At 42.2% G+C, this 18,661-nt stretch overlaps 1 protein-coding gene across 4 annotated transcripts in view; it reads right to left on the bottom strand.

Annotated features, from left to right (window-relative positions):
* The window catches only part of rtkna (rhotekin a), a 68,952-nt gene that overhangs the window by 5,926 nt on the left and 44,365 nt on the right, over positions 1-18,661 (bottom strand). For 3 of the 4 annotated variants that reach the window (XM_086031310.1, XM_086031311.1, XM_086031312.1), the window contains exons 2-8: positions 6,215-6,476; positions 5,049-5,102; positions 2,731-2,848; positions 2,405-2,629; positions 2,164-2,258; positions 1,577-1,683; positions 436-567 (exon numbers count right to left, since the gene is read on the bottom strand). In XM_086031310.1, coding sequence (XP_085887436.1) covers positions 436-567; positions 1,577-1,683; positions 2,164-2,258; positions 2,405-2,629; positions 2,731-2,848; positions 5,049-5,102; positions 6,215-6,476 — 993 coding nt within the window. Of the gene's footprint in view, positions 1-435; positions 568-1,576; positions 1,684-2,163; positions 2,259-2,404; positions 2,630-2,730; positions 2,849-4,963; positions 5,019-5,048; positions 5,103-6,214; positions 6,477-18,661 lie in introns of those variants that run through there. The other variant, XM_086031313.1, reaches the window with a different exon arrangement.

Below are 18,661 nucleotides of genomic sequence, written 5' to 3'. Positions count from 1 at the left end.
AAAGTCAAAAACAATATGTAGGGATTAATTCATGTCTGACAGAAGAATCACAATTCAAGATGGCGGCCACACTAGTCTGTACTGTCGGTCGATTTTAGCTCTGTTCAAAATACTCATTCATCACTGGCCGGAGTTTTGATGATTACACAACGATAAAAGTTGGACAGTGACAAGGGCTCCGGCAGCTTGATACAACCTCAACGTCATCCCCTTACAGTGCCGTTTATACAGAACAGCAAAAATGTAGGCCTTTACAGTATAAAAAGGGGCTATTGAGGGACATCATGATAGATTGGTGCTGCTAAATGACGTAGGCCTTAAGACGGGAACACAAAAGTCACAGCGAGTTGTGTAATGCGTGCCGACAGAAGAAAGCAAGTCTAATGACGATGCACTGTAATCCACATTGGTGACATTATGATTTTTGTTTCGGACCTTGTTGATGGCGATGGTGAATGCCGGGTCCACGCTGTCCTGGAGGTCTTCTTGTCGTTGGTAGCAGGAAAGGCTGGTTCCTTTCAGGACTGCATACACTTTTGTCCAGCTGTGAGGCCCACCTCCCAACTGCTGCGTGGGCAACATGATATGGCGTGTTTGTGTCAAGGTGGAGTTGTTTTTGTTACATAATATTATTGATAAAAAGAAAACATTGGAAAAGCAGTGATCAAAGTCATCTTCAATCTGAGCTGTATGAGTCAATGCGGTTTGTTGCAAATGGATTTTTGACCTTGCTGTTTTGTCGAAAGCAATTTCTTAGGCCTGCCACACACTGAGCGAAGTGGCCGACTGTCGCGCGGTGTGTGGGATTCGGCAACTTCGGCCGCTTCTTCCTTGATAATGGTGCTATGTCGTTTGTGGTTCAATGAAAATATAAGACAATACGGTATACAGTAAGTGGATCCACAAAGCCTTGTTTTCTGATGAGAACTCCGGGGTCAGATGTTTACCATGACAGGGAGTTTGTGTAAATGCAAACCAGCACTTTGGGTCTTGTTCTATTGCGTGCGACGGGCCTTATATGGCAAATATTGATGGTTACAGTTCTGTGAGTTTAACACGACACAATGGTTTGCTTTCTGTTTTCATGTTAGTCTTAACAGCGATGGAAAAGCTACGCTTACAGCATGCGAACTAGCTTGTACTGGTAGGCTACAAAGGGATCCAGTGGCTAGAGTGGAGACCCCACCTTCAACCCAACAAATTAGGGTAGGTACCAATCAGACACCTTGATTATCTACTGCTGCTCCTGCACTTTGATTTTTTTTTGTATAAAAGGTACGTGTGACTCAAAGAGAAACTAAGGACAATATTGACAACACAAATCCAGATTTGCACCAAACTATAATGCTGCAAATTAAACCATGCCCACCAATACCTAACCTTCCATAGAAATCAGTGATGACAATTTTTTTTGTTGTTATCTGGCTTTCCAATAGCATGAAAACTTAAACCTCCTTGCCAGAGGTAAAAAGACTTGGTAACCTAAACAGTGGAGGTGAACCTCAGAATGAAAAGCCCACAATCAAAATAAAATGGGAAAACAGACACAAAAGTGTACATTTGGCTTCCAACTTACCGACACCTTCAAAGGTCCACTCATCATCTGCTGCGTCATACACTGAGGCTGGGCTGCAAGGCGGCAACACACACTTCCATAGAGAGGCAGCCAGTACGAACACTCTTCTACACACACACACACAAACAGAAATACACACCATTTATACACAAAAGTCCACCCACAAACATGCTCTCCAGTCGGACAATGTCGCCATTAAGACAAAACTCGAGGCGCAGAGGTGTAAAAGAGTGGCAGCTGCAGGCTCTGGGGCAAAGAGCACCAATGAAAGTTTTACAGGACAGCTGAAGAGTAAAACACCGGGGACCCTTGTTATCACTTCAGCTTTACGCTGCAGTCACCTCTCTGGAACAGCCTTTATTCCTGTGACCTTGACTATGGCTGTCTGTCAGAGAGTAGGCGAGGACAGGGAGGGATAAGGAGGGGGGGGCGGCGGAGGCGGGGGGCGGGGGGTGATGCAGCGAAATGATGAAGAGTGCAGCGAGGCAGCAGAACAAAAGCTTGACAGAAAGGGGAATAAATGACAGATGGCTAATTTGGCAAAAAGGGAAAGGGAGAAAGACAGACCGATGGAGGCTGACACTCACCGTTGCCTGAGATGGTGAGGTCGTGCGTACGGAAATTTTCCTGGGCGTGTGACAGCGACAGGGTGGTATGAGCCAGCAGGTGGTACTTGGGGCCCCTGTGGATTGATGAAAACTATCATAAATGGGATATATACATACACACATATACATATATATTAATATATTAGGCGGAAAAAGTGTTTTGCGTCGTCTAATTTGATGTTGATCTTTGCAGTCAGCTACTGTTTGCCATCGCACTTACGGCACAGAAGGAACGGGCAGCAGGAGAGGAGATGCCCCTCCATTGCTCACTGGGCTGCACGGCCCAGGCTCCATAGCCGCCCGCAGTTTCTTCCCAGCCGAGCGACCCAGAGAAGAGCTCAGCTTGCTGGCCAGCTTCCTGGGGGTGCTCCCCGCTGAGAAGTCCTCTTCTGAGCAGCAGCTGTACAGCTCAACGCGCAGCTCGAAAGCAGGACCGGCTTCACTGCTGTCACAGGGCGAGTACAAGAAAAAATACCATCAGCTCCGCTCCCTCGAATGCCTTGTCGGTTGCCGACTTGGGCCGAGGGAAGCCGGCGTGTAACTTACAATACAATGGTGTTGTCGAAGCAAATATCCGTGAGCGTGCGGTCCACTATCACCATGTCCGTGTCGAAGATCTCTCCTCCTAACTGCAGGAGGCAAAACACTGCACATCGATGGAGCTCTGCGAGGGAGAAGGTGGACACCACCATTTTACAACATCAAATTTAACTGTCTTTCTCTTTTTTTGCAAGCTTTATACTTACTTGCTAGGAATTATACACACACAAGAGAAAACGTACACTATAAATTAAACAGTAAAATGTATCCAGACTTTGACTTCTTTAGAAATATTGCTTTTGCGCCATCTTGGAGCCGAGGCCCTAGGGAAGGACGAGCCATTCGGTCCAGTCCATGTGGAATTGAAAATAATGCTCTGCAAAATCTTGTGGCATCTATAGGTAATTACAAAACCTTTGTTCGGTGCCGATTATTCATGAATGTTCGCTATTCACAACAGGGCTCAGTCCCTGTGCTCAAATTTTGAGGAAACACTGCTACCATTTCACACAACCATTTCTGAATAGAAATTTGCATTTGAAAAGATGCCATAAAAGATTTGATGTTGTCAGGACAGTGATCTATTCACAAACAAAACAAATACTCGTTTATCACAGCCGTTGTGTTTACGTTCGAGGGCAACATTTTGAGGTCGGACGATTAGTGGAATATTCATTGCTCATCAGTCCGGAATGCAGCATGGAAATACCGGTAAAAACAAAGATGACTACGCGATATTGAAAAGGGGCAACAACGTTCACAAATTTTTAGTAAATGCCGCTAATTTGAAAAGAAGCCGTAATAACCTCACTATTTTCTACTCTTCGCTTTTGTTATATATACAGTATCAGTAACTGACTAGTTACTGAACTTTTTCATCACCTTTAAGTATTTAAGTACTGAGTTGTTTGCAGTTCCTAAAAGCAGTGGCAGTATTTAAGCAGCTAATTTGTAACATTTCTGTTATCAAAGCAGTCATGACCTGCATCCTTTCGGATATAACGAGGCAATTCGCCTTCTCCCTTAAATACTCCCACTTATTGCTTCAAATAGGAGTTTAACACTGCTTACATGCACATGTATGACACCAGGGTGACACATGGTTTACTCCTCTTTGCCTCACGGGCTCAGACTGTGCCTCGGTGCGCCTACTGACCTCATTAAGCTTTGTTAAAAGTCTACTACCTGTCTCCTGGGTTCATTTGTATGTGCAGGCCATGCCGATTAATTCCATCGCAGCTGCCAAGAGACTGCGCGCGAATTAACCCACATTGACTTCCGCAAGAGGAGGTCAGCTAGCGGAAGGTCATTGTAAAGAACAGTGGTAAATCCCACTGCTTGCGGCAAGAAGAAATGCCATAAAACATTTAAACATAACCTGTGTGATTAGCAAATTTCTTTAAAGTGGACGTCAACCCAAACATATTTTTTTCAAGAATGTTTTATGCGGGCCCACTAGTTGAAACAAGGGATTCTGATAACTATTTGCGGAATAAGAGTAAATCCAACCAACAAAACAAAACAACACAATTCTTAGCCATCTCTGGTGGTGGCCATTTTGTCACTTTTGCCGGCTGAAAACTACCAATGACAGCTCACCTGTTTTCTGAAGGTGAAGAAACATGATTGGTCATTATCTGAGCCCTGAGCATCTGTGATGTCATTTTCACTCGACAGAAGTGACAAAATGGCCACCCCCTGAGATGGCTAAAAATTGGTGGAATTTGATGCTTAACTCATATCCCGCAAACCTGCATACAACATAGTGTTGAAAAAAATGTTTGGGTTGACTTCCCCTTTAAAGCAAAATTACTCTCTACAGTACTTACTACCTACAGTATTCACTCACTAAACTATGACACACTTCACTGCATGTGTGCATCTCCTTCACACAGCCAGGAGGCAAAGTTGCGGGTCAGAACTGCTGCCAGAACTTTCTCAAGTCGAGAAAAAGAAGGAAAAAAACCCACACAGGTCATTGGTCATTAATTTCTCCTTGGGCTCAGTTCTACTCGGCTTTGCTTGTCAGTTTTCCATTATAGGCCCCGCGAGAAGTTGCGAAATCCACGCTGCAGTGAATACATCAGCCGGAACCACAAACCTTAACAAACAACAGCAGTATAGGAAAACAGGGTCTCCTGTCCACCCAGTGTGTCTAGATCTAGAAAAAAAGCCCACCAGCCGCAGCGTCCCCCCCCCCCCCTTAGTGATGAAATTTTCAGAAAATAAAAGTCAACACCTGCATCCCTCCATAGATGACTCCCTAATGGCCCCAATATGTGCATTCATCATGCTGCAGTGATCATAAAGCGGCTGCTCCTCACCTCCTTTGTTCTTGAAGTACTCTGTGTCTTTCCACATGAGAGGTATGCGGAGATCTATCACGACAAAAACACACGGGGATTATTAAACAAACATGTTCATCACTATTCCTCAGTGTTCCAAGACAAACTACAGTACACAACGCTTACCACTGTATGGTGTGCCCGTGTGTGTGTGTGACATAACTCACACATTGGCTTAATAAACAGCCTGAAAGAATCTATCTGTGTCTCCCTTATTGTCATGCTCCCTGGCGTGAATTATGTCACGATGAGACAAGCAGTGCTCTCCACTCAATAATCATTCATGTGCTTGCCCTCACTGGCGATGTGATGGGCGGAGTGAGCGCGTCAGCATGCTCACCGCGGTCAATAAATGTTGAAGTATGCACTAATGAAGAGTCGGTCTGGCAGAATCAAATCACACCCCACATTTGCTCAAGAATCTATTAGCCTTTGTGCCTTCTGCTCCGCTAGCATGGAAAATTGGAAGAGTGTTCAAGATTCTACAGTGTCTGTCTACACAGTATCTATGAACGGCTACGTCTTGGGTAATGATTAATGCAAAGAGATATCAGTGTGATACACACTTCTTAAATTATAAAATTGCCCTGATTACCTTTTATAATGTCATTCATTTATGTTTTTCTTAATAATTAATCATATGAATTTATGTGAAGACACTGTTCATGTCAATGTTTTCTGACAATAATAATCTATCTATCATGATCTTCCGAACATGTAAACAAAAACAAAAAAAACATTGTACATTATTGTACTTTATATGTCTAAAAATGTACGGTTTGAACATTATACGGTTAACATAAATAAATATAATAAGATAAGAAAATAGCTTGTGGATAATTATGTCATTCTTTAATTCAATGGGCATTGTGTGTCTGGTGTGTGCGCCTTGTCCATCAAGGGCTAGTATAATACAGTACGTAAAGGACATACTGCACATAGTGTAAACTTGGTGATGATCACAAAAGACCATCGCAAGCTGCAGTGCTATTAGTCGTTTCTCGCAGAGGATACATATATGCCTATGCGTTGAGGAATGCTATATTGTCTGTCTACGTGTGTTGCTAACATTTGTGTTCAAACAGCAAGTTTTTTAAAGCTTTTAAGTCGGGTCACTCAGGAGTCGAGACACCAACTGTACTTGCCTGATATGGCCACTTTGCCTTTGCACGGTAGTCTATCGTCCAAGGGCCCCGCGTCCGACGACCTCCGCGTCACTTTCTGCATGACCTGCGCCTCCTTCATCTTCTGCAGCTCGGACATGTAGGCCATGATGCGGGTGCTGCACGTCTGCAGGCTCTTGGCCGCTTCCAAGGCCTGGTCTCGCTGCGAGCAGGCAGCCAACAGCTTGCATGCACCGTCGCGCATCCGGATCTCATGGTCGATTTTTTTCTGGATGTCGCTGTCCTACAGGGAATAACAGTGATTAAAAAAAAAAATTATAATAACTACCTTTTTCAGACCGATACCAGTTTCTAGTACCAGTTTGAGTTCTCACCAATACCAAGTACAAATGCCGCTAGTACTTTTGATACATAAAATTTCATTCACACAATGACAAAAAAATGCGAACAAAGGCCTTTCTTTCTCCCAAGGAGGACTTATTCAATGTCGGATTGTTTTTGCCTTAAGTATCAGTGGCTGGTATCGGCAGCCTCCATGAGTACCCGATGCCTTAAAATACCCGATGCTGGTATTGGTACTCACCCATCCCTATTTATTTGTACCTTCTGTAATCTAGTAGAAGAGCATGTTAATGTTTTGCCTTTAATGTAATAATAATAACAATGTAATATTATGTCATTGGCATAGATAGATGAAAAGGTAGTTAACACACTGTATAGTAATTTTGTGACAAACTAATTGAAATTCGACAAATTCCCACAATGCATCTTATGATCTCTAGTATGCCGCGGCACAGTAGTTGTGAATCACTGCATTACATTGTGCCCATGCTCATATTATTGTAGCTGGTGCAGTTTCATCAATTTCATTGCAAGGGCAGCGAAGAAATTCCATTACTGTCCACATATGAGGACAATAAAAGTCACGAACTCATGTTTCTCTATATCACATGAGTTATTTAGAGACTAGGGGGAAGGACTAGATAAAACAAAGAAATAAATAAAACAATCAATTGGGATATTCAATCACTGTGTGTAAGGGTGTGTGTAAGACAGTAAAAATGATCTTCCTTTTGCCCTTAGCTTGGAGCCTACTCCCTGTGGAGCAGACATCTAGGTGCTAAAACACAAAGTGCCAACATGCACATATGCACGCACACAGACACGCATGCACACATCCACGCACGCAGGTCACAGAAATGAACGAATCAAGAATGAAGCCATCGCACACACTTAGTACCGTTTGTTGTGGTGAACATCCAGAAGAAATAAGAGGCCCACTGTTTCCTGAGATTTGCCCCCCCCCCCAATAAAAAACAATCATGTGTTAATGTATAAAGTTGTAAAGGTATACTCAAAGCAGGTTTTGAAATAGCATGGGCCTCCTCCTGACTGAATACTAAAATCTACCGAATGTATAATTGAAGTAAATGAAATATTTATCGGACATACAAAATGTGTGTTTCTTTGCCCACAAGCTGATGTGTGAAACCCATCCATCCATCCATTATCTATACCGCTTATCCTCACAAGGGTCGCGGGAGTGCTGGAGCCTATCCCAGCAGTCTTCGGGCAGTAGGCGGGGGACACCCTGAACTGGTTGCCAGCCAATCGCAGGGCACACAGAGACAAACAAACATGCACACTCACAATCACACCTAGGGGCAATTTATAGTGTCCAATCAACCTACCATGCATGTTTTTGGAATGTGGGAGGAAACCGGAGAAAACCCACGCAGGCACGGGGAGAACATGCAAACCCACACAGGGAGGCCGGAGCCGGGATCGAATCCACGACCTCTGAACTGTGAGGCGGACGTGCTAACCAGTCGTCCACCGTGCCACCCGTGTATGAAACCATCACTGTTAAATTCTTCATATGTACAAAAACACAAACCCACAAACTGCGTTCTCAGAGACTAAAATGAAATAATGTTTATACTGGTGATATAAAAATTAATGTAGTGAAGTGTAAAGTGATGTAAAAATCACTTTGCAATGAACGCTGCGTGCAGCAGGAAGTAAATACTAGGGCTGTCACCATACCCAAATGTCACTATACGATAATATCACGATATGAACCTCACGATACGATAATTATCACGATATTCTGGGGAGGTTGTCGATGTATAAAAAGCTCACAATACTGCATAAAAGCTCACGATATTGTGACCAAAAGAGCTCATTAAAAAAAATAGATAAAACATCACAATATTCTGTTTTTGTACATAACAGCATTCACACAGAAATAGGCTTGGCCAGTCATGGGCTCCTATTGGCGATTAGCGTGGGTATTAAACTTAGGTGGCATCAAATTAAACTGCACTAATAAACTAACCACCAGTGAGCTGGAACTGCACAAATGGAAAACAACTTGGGCTTTTAAACAGATTTGCTGCTATTGTGACACGACGACAACGCTCTATTGTGGCAATTTTAATGTCGCGATATCAGGATATTGCAGATATTGTGACATCCCTAGTAAATACACAATGTGGCTATCCAAATCTGCAAACTCCACTCCACTTTGTTCACACCTTTGAAAAACACATACAAAAACTGGCAACAGTCGAAGAGAGGCACTAAAGTGGCGCACGGTTTATGAAGGATAAAGAAATTGAACAAAGTATCAGCAGCAACGCTGAGGGGACCTGAAGTGACCTTGAATCAGTACTGAGACGTGCTTGTAATGAAATGGTGGAAAATGAGCTTAGTCGGTTCATGCAACAAATGTGGGCGCAATTGTTAACTCGACTGTCATTCTGCTGCTGCCGGTGTGTGTGTGTGTGTTTGTTTACTTCAGTACTACATAAGCACTACTACTACAATTAATCTCCCGTGCCCTCTCCCTCCCTCTGCGTGCTTCCCCTTCTCGACTCCGACTTTTATCATCCATCCTCCTCTTCCTCGTCTCCATGCCTTCATATGAATTTTTCATTCTTTTCATTTCAGCTTTTCCTGCTCATTTTCTCCTCCGCGGCTCATCAATTCCACTTCACCGTCCTCAACAACACCTCCTCTCTACCTGCCTGTGCGAATCCTGCCTGTTGTTCAATGACAGGCTCAGGAGCAGAGGGGGTTAATGCGGTTTGGACGTTGCACATTCTTGCTTAGACACAGTGAACTTTCAAATTGGCTTACCGAGAGCAGCGCTGCACGGCAGCGAACGCTTCCAAAAGGAGCAGTAAATCACACAAAAGATCAAAATACACTCCCAGGCAGTGAAGCCAAACCACTAAACACTGTCATCGGGACGTGCAATCGAGTAGCGGGCAAAGATGAAACTGCATGTGACCAAATGTAAACACAAGTCTTGACAAACTTGAAATTTCAGACAATCTATTGATAAACGTATTCTCCGTGAAGAAGAATTATTTACTACTGTATGTAAGAGCAAGGCATAATGTAAAACTGTAGCGGAAGACCAATTTGTGTGTTTTTTATGGAATCACTGCATTTACAGTGAAAAGAAATATAAAGGGATGGAAAGTATGTGGCAGTCTGTATCTATTCCTTTCACATTAGTGACAAATACGGCATTGCCTCTTTAATCGTGATGAAAATGTCTGATTTTAACCAGATATTGATCAACACAATCATTTTCTGAGCATGGATTAAGTATAACTCAAATGTAACACTTTAAGAGTATTGCATGTTTTCCGAACAGGGACATATTTAGTCTGTAACACAAGGCATTTAACTTATGTAGCATAGTAGTCCAAACACAAGGGTGCAGTACGTAAAAGTATTACAGAGATAAGAGACGAAGAAGAAATAAGAGATTTAGAGCATAGAATTTGGTGGATATGGATAAACGCATAAGATGCCATGTCACCGCTGTGTGTTAATTATAAAATAAAGTGAGTAAAAAGAAACAAGACAATTTCGAAAATGAAAGTGTGACAGGACAACAGAAAAGATCCTTTATAAAAAAAAAAAAACATTGCTTACTTCTTTTTACCTTACTTGCAATACCACGGCTTTGTATTCGGACAAATTCACGGACGTATTGACGCAATTTACGTCATCTCCGCTTGTTACTTGCTTCCGTCAGTGAAAGACATTATATTCATGTCACTCACCGCAGGAATGAAGCAGGCGGTTTCCTCCTTGCTTTTAAAAGTGTTGTGTCGTACTTACTCTAGCTTTCGCCATGTTTTGTTTAGCACTAAATGTGTATTTTCGGTGGGTTGCGCGCCAAACAGCGTGCGTACAAGCACTTTCTGTACTACAAAAACCGGGATTCCTTGCGGTAGAGCAAGCGCAGAGCGTCCCGTGCATTCGGGTTATTCCTACTGCCGTATACATTCACGCATCTTTAGGTTGGAAAGGGAGTAACCCAGGCATGATATTCGTCATTTAAAAAAAAAAAAACAGAATAAGGGCATATTTGGGTTATTGTGTGCGTTTACATGGCTTTTAAAAACCCAAATACTGCCAATATTCCGGTTTTAAAAGTATTGGCTATATGTAAACGCAGTCATTGACGTGATCTGAGAGATGCTCCTGAGTGGTGGTAATTCAGACCATTACACAGAAAAGCAAAACATATTTCACAGCAGCACACGAGCAGAATCATTATCAATGCCGACAGAAACCATATTTGCGTACGATATTTGACAATGTATGCCACGTTCCGATTTGGCGCCTTTGAATTGAGCTGAATTGGGAGAATTAAGAGCGAAAGCCCAGCTCAGACTGTATCAGGATGAGTCCAGTTGGAGCAGGTCTAAGCGTGACCTGCTATACGAAGGTCCTGTATTTATAGCAGCTTAATTAGCGGGCTTTTCCTTCTGGGCATCTCGAAATAGAAGACAAATAGCTGAGATCTCATACTAAGCCTTAAGCTAAACGAGCAACACCACCTGATACCAGATGAGAGATAAACCTATCAAACACAGTTTACACACACACATTGTGAGTTTATAGTGTTTTAAGATTGTATAGTTGAAGCCAAGTACATGCAAACAATGGGTGAACAAGTAAGAACGCAGAAAAATATGATACAGCAGGCCGGTATTCTATAATCAGAGGCAAGATGTGTCACATGGCAGCCTGTGTGTAGCGTGACGCCGCTCCTGTCATGGGTGTCACATTTTTATTTCAAATGCATATTCGGCACTGTGGCAACCTCCATCGCCATTTTAACCCATTAAGGACGAAAAATAGTGCTTCACTTGCATCTTCGATTGAAACCGTAAAGATTAATAAACTCGGGCCTGTGTGAAAGCCACATGTTTAGGATCTCAAATTCTTTTGGAATTATGTTTCTATCTGCTACTGGGGCTGAGATATGAATTATTTTGTTGGTGGCGAAAATGTCAGGTTTTCAAGGGTGACTCCAAAGACGACAATACGTTTTAGAGAGATGTCTCACGAGGGGCTTCAGGCTTTAGTGGGTTAATTTTAATAAACATTTTTGTCCTTAATTTAGCCGCAAACATTTTATAAACTTCCGTTCAAGTCCAACTTTCCTGCATTTTCTAACTGTACATTCATTGGCCGGCTTTTCCGTCATTGTTTATTCATCCATTGGCCAGTCTTCACCACCATCGTCTGCATCAGTTTGTAGGTTAAATTTAAGTGCTTTGTTTGTCTCCTAAGTCATTCAGCCATCATCATAACAATGTGAGTTGTCACACCTTCAATCCACTTTTAAAATAGTTTCCATTGCTCTTCTCCTCTACCGCCAACACAAATGTCAAGTCTCCATCTCATCACAAATGTATTCAAGACTTCTCCCTAAGGCCGTGTTCCACCTGACAAAGTCTTTTTATTTTCCTAGTCACACAAAATATCAACCAACCGTGCTATTACATATCAGACAGCAAAACTAACCCAATGAAATTGCGTCTTTTTTTTTTTTAACATGAATGTGCATTGGAAGTAGCAAGACTTATGCAACAGTAAGCTTTGAGTGGGAACTTTGATGTCGCGTTTGATACCAGATGGTCACTTCCTCAGTGACCTCTGTGTCCCCATCTGGTCATGTCGTGTGCGAGTGTTTGGTGTTGATCCTCACTTGTGTGATCTTACACACTAACACACAACATCTACGCAAACATACAAGTGTTAGTTTGGGGATTTGACGCCCCCGCAGATGGCGTGTAATGGATTGTTGACGATCTCTTGTTCTGCATGAGTGGGCTTTCCCGGTTGGATCACCAACCCTTGAACTTTGACCTGTATTCCACACGGTTGAAGTGAAAGCTAGACGATAACTGAAATAAATGAATCTACTTGGGGAAAAATGTGAGTTGATATCATTACTATAAATAGAATCAATTGTAGAATATTGTACAGTATAACGTTAACACATTTTTGGTCATCTCATATGTCACACTGGTGTGGAATTGGGGGTAATATACAGTAAAAGTGAGGAGTTGATGTAATGCAAGCAGAAACTATTTTCCCATGGTGGAAAGACAGGTTTATGGGATAAATGCACAGTGTGTTGTGTTCTGTCCAAGAATTACCCACACACTTCACAGGGGGACTTCACAGACTAGTCTGCTGGCTTTCAATCAGCCAGCCACAATTATGTGCCTCGCCTTCCGCTCCACCCTCTTCCTCCGACTTTTTCTTTTACTCACCCTCTTCCTCTCCAACACCCACAGCACAGTTAGCGAAGCAGTCAATGAGCTGAATATGAAGTCCAAGTGGGACAACAGTGACACAGACACAGTACAATTAACAAAATATCAAATACAAATATTACGGCAATTAATTAATTCCAGTCACAAAACACTTATTTCAGCAGTACCTATTAAGTGCCGCAAAATTAAAGCATAACTCTACGAACACCTTATTCACCATTGTGACATCTTCAAAGGCAGAGTTGTTTTACTTAAACTTCTTTCTATACCTGTACATGAATGACAGTGTGACATAAAAAAATGCCTGCTCACTTAATAAATATTTCATGATGGGAACAGTTTAATTTACTTGAGTCAAATGCCTCCACTTAGTCAATTGTATCTTCTACCGTAATGCATCCAATACTTTGCTAATGAACTACAGAAGACACAGTTCGCCACCAGACAAGGCGAAACTAACAAACATGAGGGGCAAAAAGAAAAGAAAAAAAAAAAAACACCCACAGGAGTCATAAACTATGTTCTAATTCTCAAAACAACATCCCTACAGTGTTGTAGATTGCAGCTGCTGCTGGGATGCCAGGACACAGCAGAGCAGAAAATAGAGGTTTACTAGTTTGGAAATACAGACTGGGAAATTGAGGACGGTGCGCTGTGATTGGCTGCCAACCAGTCTAGCATCTACCCCACCTCTCGCCCAAGGTCAACTGGGATAGGCTCCAGCACACCCGCGACCCAAATAAGGAGAAGTGCTGTAGAAAATGAATGGATGGATGAATTGGAGATTGGTCCAGTCCAAAGCTAGTTGATAGCAGAACTAGCTTACCACTGAGCTCCTTGATAACAGAACTAGCTTACCGCTGAGCTCCCTTCCTTTCCTCCGATCACCATCTTACACTAATGCAGTAGCAAGGTCAACAAATAATTGTATGAAAAAACTGGTATTATACTTCCGGTGTAGATTTTTCTTCTTCTCTTAACAGCGAGATTGGTCCTTATGTGTGAATTTAGAGCATGCAAGCACATTGGTTTCACCGGTCTTAAGTGCATGAGTGCAGTGCATTTGATCAGTGTTGAGTGCTGAAACAGCATAAGGAACAAAGCACCTTGTCTCTATTTAATTGCCCACTCAAGCTAGAGATTGTAGATGTATTAGATTGTAGACAAATATAGATTTTACATCATTTTGGACATGCATTATCATAGAGTCGCACTGCTAGAGCTGAAAGCAGCAGACAGACACAATCTACGGCAGCCTCATGTCAATGCAATGTGCATTGTAGTATAACTATACATGGACGCATCATTATTCACTTTACGGCCATGTGTGTGGTCCCCCGGCATAAAAACAACGCGCTTGGAGAGAGGAGATTTATGCATGGCTGGGTGCCGCTTGCAGGCTAAATCTCATCAACAACTGCTGACTGGAAAAAAAAAAATATTACATGTGACCAATGGGTGAGTTTATTATAACAACAACAGCATGAAGGAGTGAAGAAGAGAACACCCCATTTTAGTTCTTCAATGCGAAATATTGCAGACAAATTGGGAGTGACAAAAAACACATTGCATGACTAAATGATCACACGAACCGACTAGTCGACTAGTCAATGCGTCGACTTCACAATGCAAGTCTATTCTCAAATCAAACAAAACCACAAGTGCTCTGAAAAGAGATGCTAGTTGACGAACATCGAATGCCGTCATCGAATTCACCGCTCTCCTCTAACAGTGGAAAAACAATACGCTGCTGCGTCTGCTTTGTAACAAAACAAAGACTTGATTGTGAAAATGAACGCTTAACGTCGGCAAGAAGTAGTGTTTTGTTAAAGCCTCTTATCCCACAGACACATGGCAACCTTACGTGTTTGCCCTTGTGTGATGTCACGTCAGTTCGTGCCTGCGTGTTATTTAGGCTCGTATGCTTGCTAATACTACCGGTACTTTTTAACCTCATGTGTATTTGGTTTATTTGTGTTGACTAATTTAACTACTAAATCGCGTACATTCTAGATGCATTGTGTTGGTGCTTTCTAATCTTTGATGCTTCCATCTTGTGGCGTGTATAGGAAATTACAATCCCCTTTAGGAGGATGTGAGTTATTTGCTCATTTTTGATATTCAGGGTCCCCATCCCACCCAAAATTATTTGTCTGCCTTTCTGTGACATTTATTAAAACACAAGATTCTCACAACATTTCAAAACAGAGCCAAGCCAATTTGCTGCCAAGACAGGAGGCTTTTTCAACAGCTGTGGAGAAATCCTAATGCGAGCAACTGGCCGGCTGTCCTGTCTACTGGCTGCGAGGCAATTAATGAATTAAGAAAGGCACACACACACTCACATGTCCAGCATGCTGGAGTGCCACCAGTGTCCATTATAGAGTTGTGATACGGTATTATTAGCTGATTAGCCAGCTTTTTCTATCAGAGTCAGAGAGAAAGTTTCGAAAAAGACAGAACGCACCGACATTCACTGCTTTGATTTCTTGAACACAGGTGGACTATCCACAAGTGGAAAGATACACTCAGAGGTGTTCCTTCACACAGCATCCCGTTGACCTCGCTCTTTCTAAAACATATCAAATGAATGTTTAACGGAACGGGGTGTTAACTTTGACGATTTGGATTAGCAAAGCTCAGCGTGATTGACAGCTCAGTACCACAAGCTGTTTGACACCTCCAACAGACATGCTGGAAGGTCTCTCCTATCCTCAGAGTGCTTTGTATCTTTTCGTGGGAAATGTTCAAGGCATCCTACTTGGAGTTTAGAGTTCCAATCTTCTCAGTGTGACATGAACACGCCAAGTGAAATAAACAAAGCATGAATGGATCCTTCAACCAGTTTTCTCCCATGATTTTTATATAACCAAGAATGAAGGGATTCATTTAGTCAATGATTTATTAGATTTGTTTGCAGCAAAGGTTGCTGCCTTCGTTGCTGCCATAATCCTTTATGAAATTTTGGTGAACCCCATATAACCACTTTTTGGGAGCAGGGGCAAACACAGAGATTTCCCTGGCGGGGGTGCAAATGTCAATGGCAATTCAAAGCAATTGTCATTGTTTTAGTCGTTATTCATGCACTTAAAAGCAACAAAATATTTAATCTATCATGTTTGTTTGCTCAATCTTTACAGTACAGCCCCCAAAATTCCAAATACTCTACGAGCAGCGGTAAACCAAGACTATTTTGTGACAATTAACCCCAGGGGGAGTTGGCAAAATAAATAAATTTAAAAAAGAGTCATGGAACCTTCCATCATTCAATCACCTGTTGCTAAATGCCAACAGTCAAATGAATTAATACTGCAGAAGTAGCTTGAAGTGTGATGAGAAACAGCACCTGCGTAATTGTGCATCTGTTATTGATTTTATGATTTTTTCCTGTTTTGTGAGGTATTTATGGCATAGACCATGAAGCCTGGAATGTTGTTACGAGGGGGAGCTGTAGCAAAAAAAAAAGGGCTGCTAAGCTAATATGGAGGGTGAGGATGAGCTTGCAGGAGTCCCTGTTGGACTGCAAACATTAAGCTTCTGCACTTCAGGGAGTGGGGGGCAAGTAGAAAAGGGGGAGCCGGTTATCTCCCTCTCACAAGTCCAGCTTCCACGTTTGCCAAGCCAAACACTCAAGCCCATTTGAAGGGCTCTAATGAGATGATGCTTGCAAGTCAGCTCATTTTAACTTCCCCTGCCAATTAACAATTTCAATTCACACATAAGTCCCAGACTCTCCTCTTTGAATGAACCACTAAAGAGTAAATCTAAGCTAATTACCTCAGACGCCCTAACTAGCATTTGCAATTGCAATCTGCCTTTGCTGTGTAGACACAGTGCAACACAGAACATACTGATAATGAAATATCCATGTTTAAGACCTCGAATAAACTTTGGCTTGACCAATACAAAATGAATCTGCAAGAACTGCAAACCTAGCAATAAAGTAGGGCCTCCACAACCCCACTGCACATTAAACAACACTGTTGTGAGTTGTTGGATAGTACAAGCTGTGGAAAAGCAGTCATTTATTCCGCGTCTCTCTTTCTAGCCAAGGGCCCCGGTAGTTGAAGCTGCTTTTATTGCACTCCATAATTCATAACTGTTAGCGCTGTTGCCTTATTTAGAATATACGGCCACATGTGTTAAGGAGCACATGTGCTGGCCTGGCCCCCACGTGAGAGCCGCTATGCAGACGCTTTTGTCTGACAGGAAGGTGAACAGAGCCAAAGACGCGCAATAACGACAGACAGAGCAGCACACCTTCTTGCCAAGCTAACGTGTGTGTGCGTGTCCTTGAATCACTATCGACTTGCAATAGCCCTCAAGTGAAAGTAGGCAATTAGAATATTCATGAAGCCTTTGAGTTGGAGATGCTCATCACTTGAGTGACCCTTTTAATAAGCCAGTATTCAAGCACTACTGTACAGTGTATGCGGTTAAAAAAAAAAAAAAAAGATATTTTCTTTTTACCCAAAACATTCAGCTAGAGAAATTGGATTTTTGCAGATGAGGAAGATGCAGAGTAGACTTATTGCAAAAGGTTTGCATTCAGGGCCACTGAGCGCTGACATCAATTAAAAGCAGAAAAGTAAAAGGATGAATTATTGAGACACGTGAAGAACAAATGTAAGCCGAGACAACTATCGAACCTTTTTCCACCCTCTACCGCTTAGGAGCCCTTTGAGCCTGCTCTGATTACTGATGCTCCAGATCTCAGTCTGAACAGTGTGATGTGGCCTAATTGGTCTTAAAGAAACAGTTCTTGAAATCAACTGTATCAATTGCGATTACAACATGTAGTCTTAAATCATCTGTTTTAGGTATCTGTATAGTAGTGGATTTTGTGCTTGCATCAGTGTTAAGGTCATTTATATTGAAAATATTCCCATTGTCTGCGATTGGCTGCCGACCAGTATAAGATGTAACTCGCCTCTATCCCAAAGTCAGCTCGGATGTAGGCTCCAATTCAGCTGTGACCCTAATGTTGATAAAAGCTATAGAAAATGGATGGATGTCTAATTAAATAGAGTGGAACCTTAAAAGTCAAGCCTTGCTGAACTCACATAATGTGTCACACAAAACTCCAATTTCATTTAACTGTTCCGAAACATATTTTGTTCATAAATCTATGCCAATGACGTATTGTGACAGGCAGAACATTTAAAGATGTGCCTCCACTCATTTAAAGTTGGAAAACACTGGTTAAACCTGTACCAATTGCAATTCTTCTCTTATGTGACTGAAGCAACTGCAACAGTGTATAAAACTACACATTAAAGCAGAAGTCATCCCAAACATATTTTTTTGAAGAATATGTTCACAGCAGGCCCACTAGTTGAAACTCAGCATTCTGATTAATTTTGCGTTTGTGGAATATAAATTAAGCAGCAAAATGCACTTGTTTTTAGCCATCTCTGGGAGCGTCCATCTTGACTTCTGTCGACTGAAAATGACATCACAACTGCTCACAACGACCAATCATGGCTGAGCTGTTTTCTGAATCTGAATTGGTCGTTGTGAGCAGTTGTGATTTCAGTCGACAGAAGACAAAATGGCCGCCCCAAGAGATGGCTAAAAACTAGTGGATTAACACTTATTCCACAAACGCATGTATTTATCAGAATGCAATGTTTCAACTAGTGGGCTTGCATAGAACATAGTCTTGAAAATAAATGTCTGTGTTAACTTCCCCTTTAAAGCATTCACTGAGTGAACTTTACACAGTACTTTCCTAACGTCTTTCAAATAGTTATGCCCAAAAAAAAAAAAAAAAACCTGACATGTTGGTCAGCGGTGGCACAGAGGTCGACTGGTTAACACGTCCGCCTCACAGTTCAGAGGTCGCGGGTTCGATCCCGGCTCCGGCCTCCCT

The sequence above is a fragment of the Filicampus tigris genome, chromosome 5 (assembly GCF_054856515.1).
Source record: "Filicampus tigris isolate MCC_2025a chromosome 5, RoL_Ftig_1.0, whole genome shotgun sequence".
Classification (NCBI taxonomy): domain Eukaryota; kingdom Metazoa; phylum Chordata; class Actinopteri; order Syngnathiformes; family Syngnathidae; genus Filicampus; species Filicampus tigris.
Note: the sequence above shows the minus strand (reverse complement) of the source record. Positions and strands in the feature narration are given on the sequence as shown.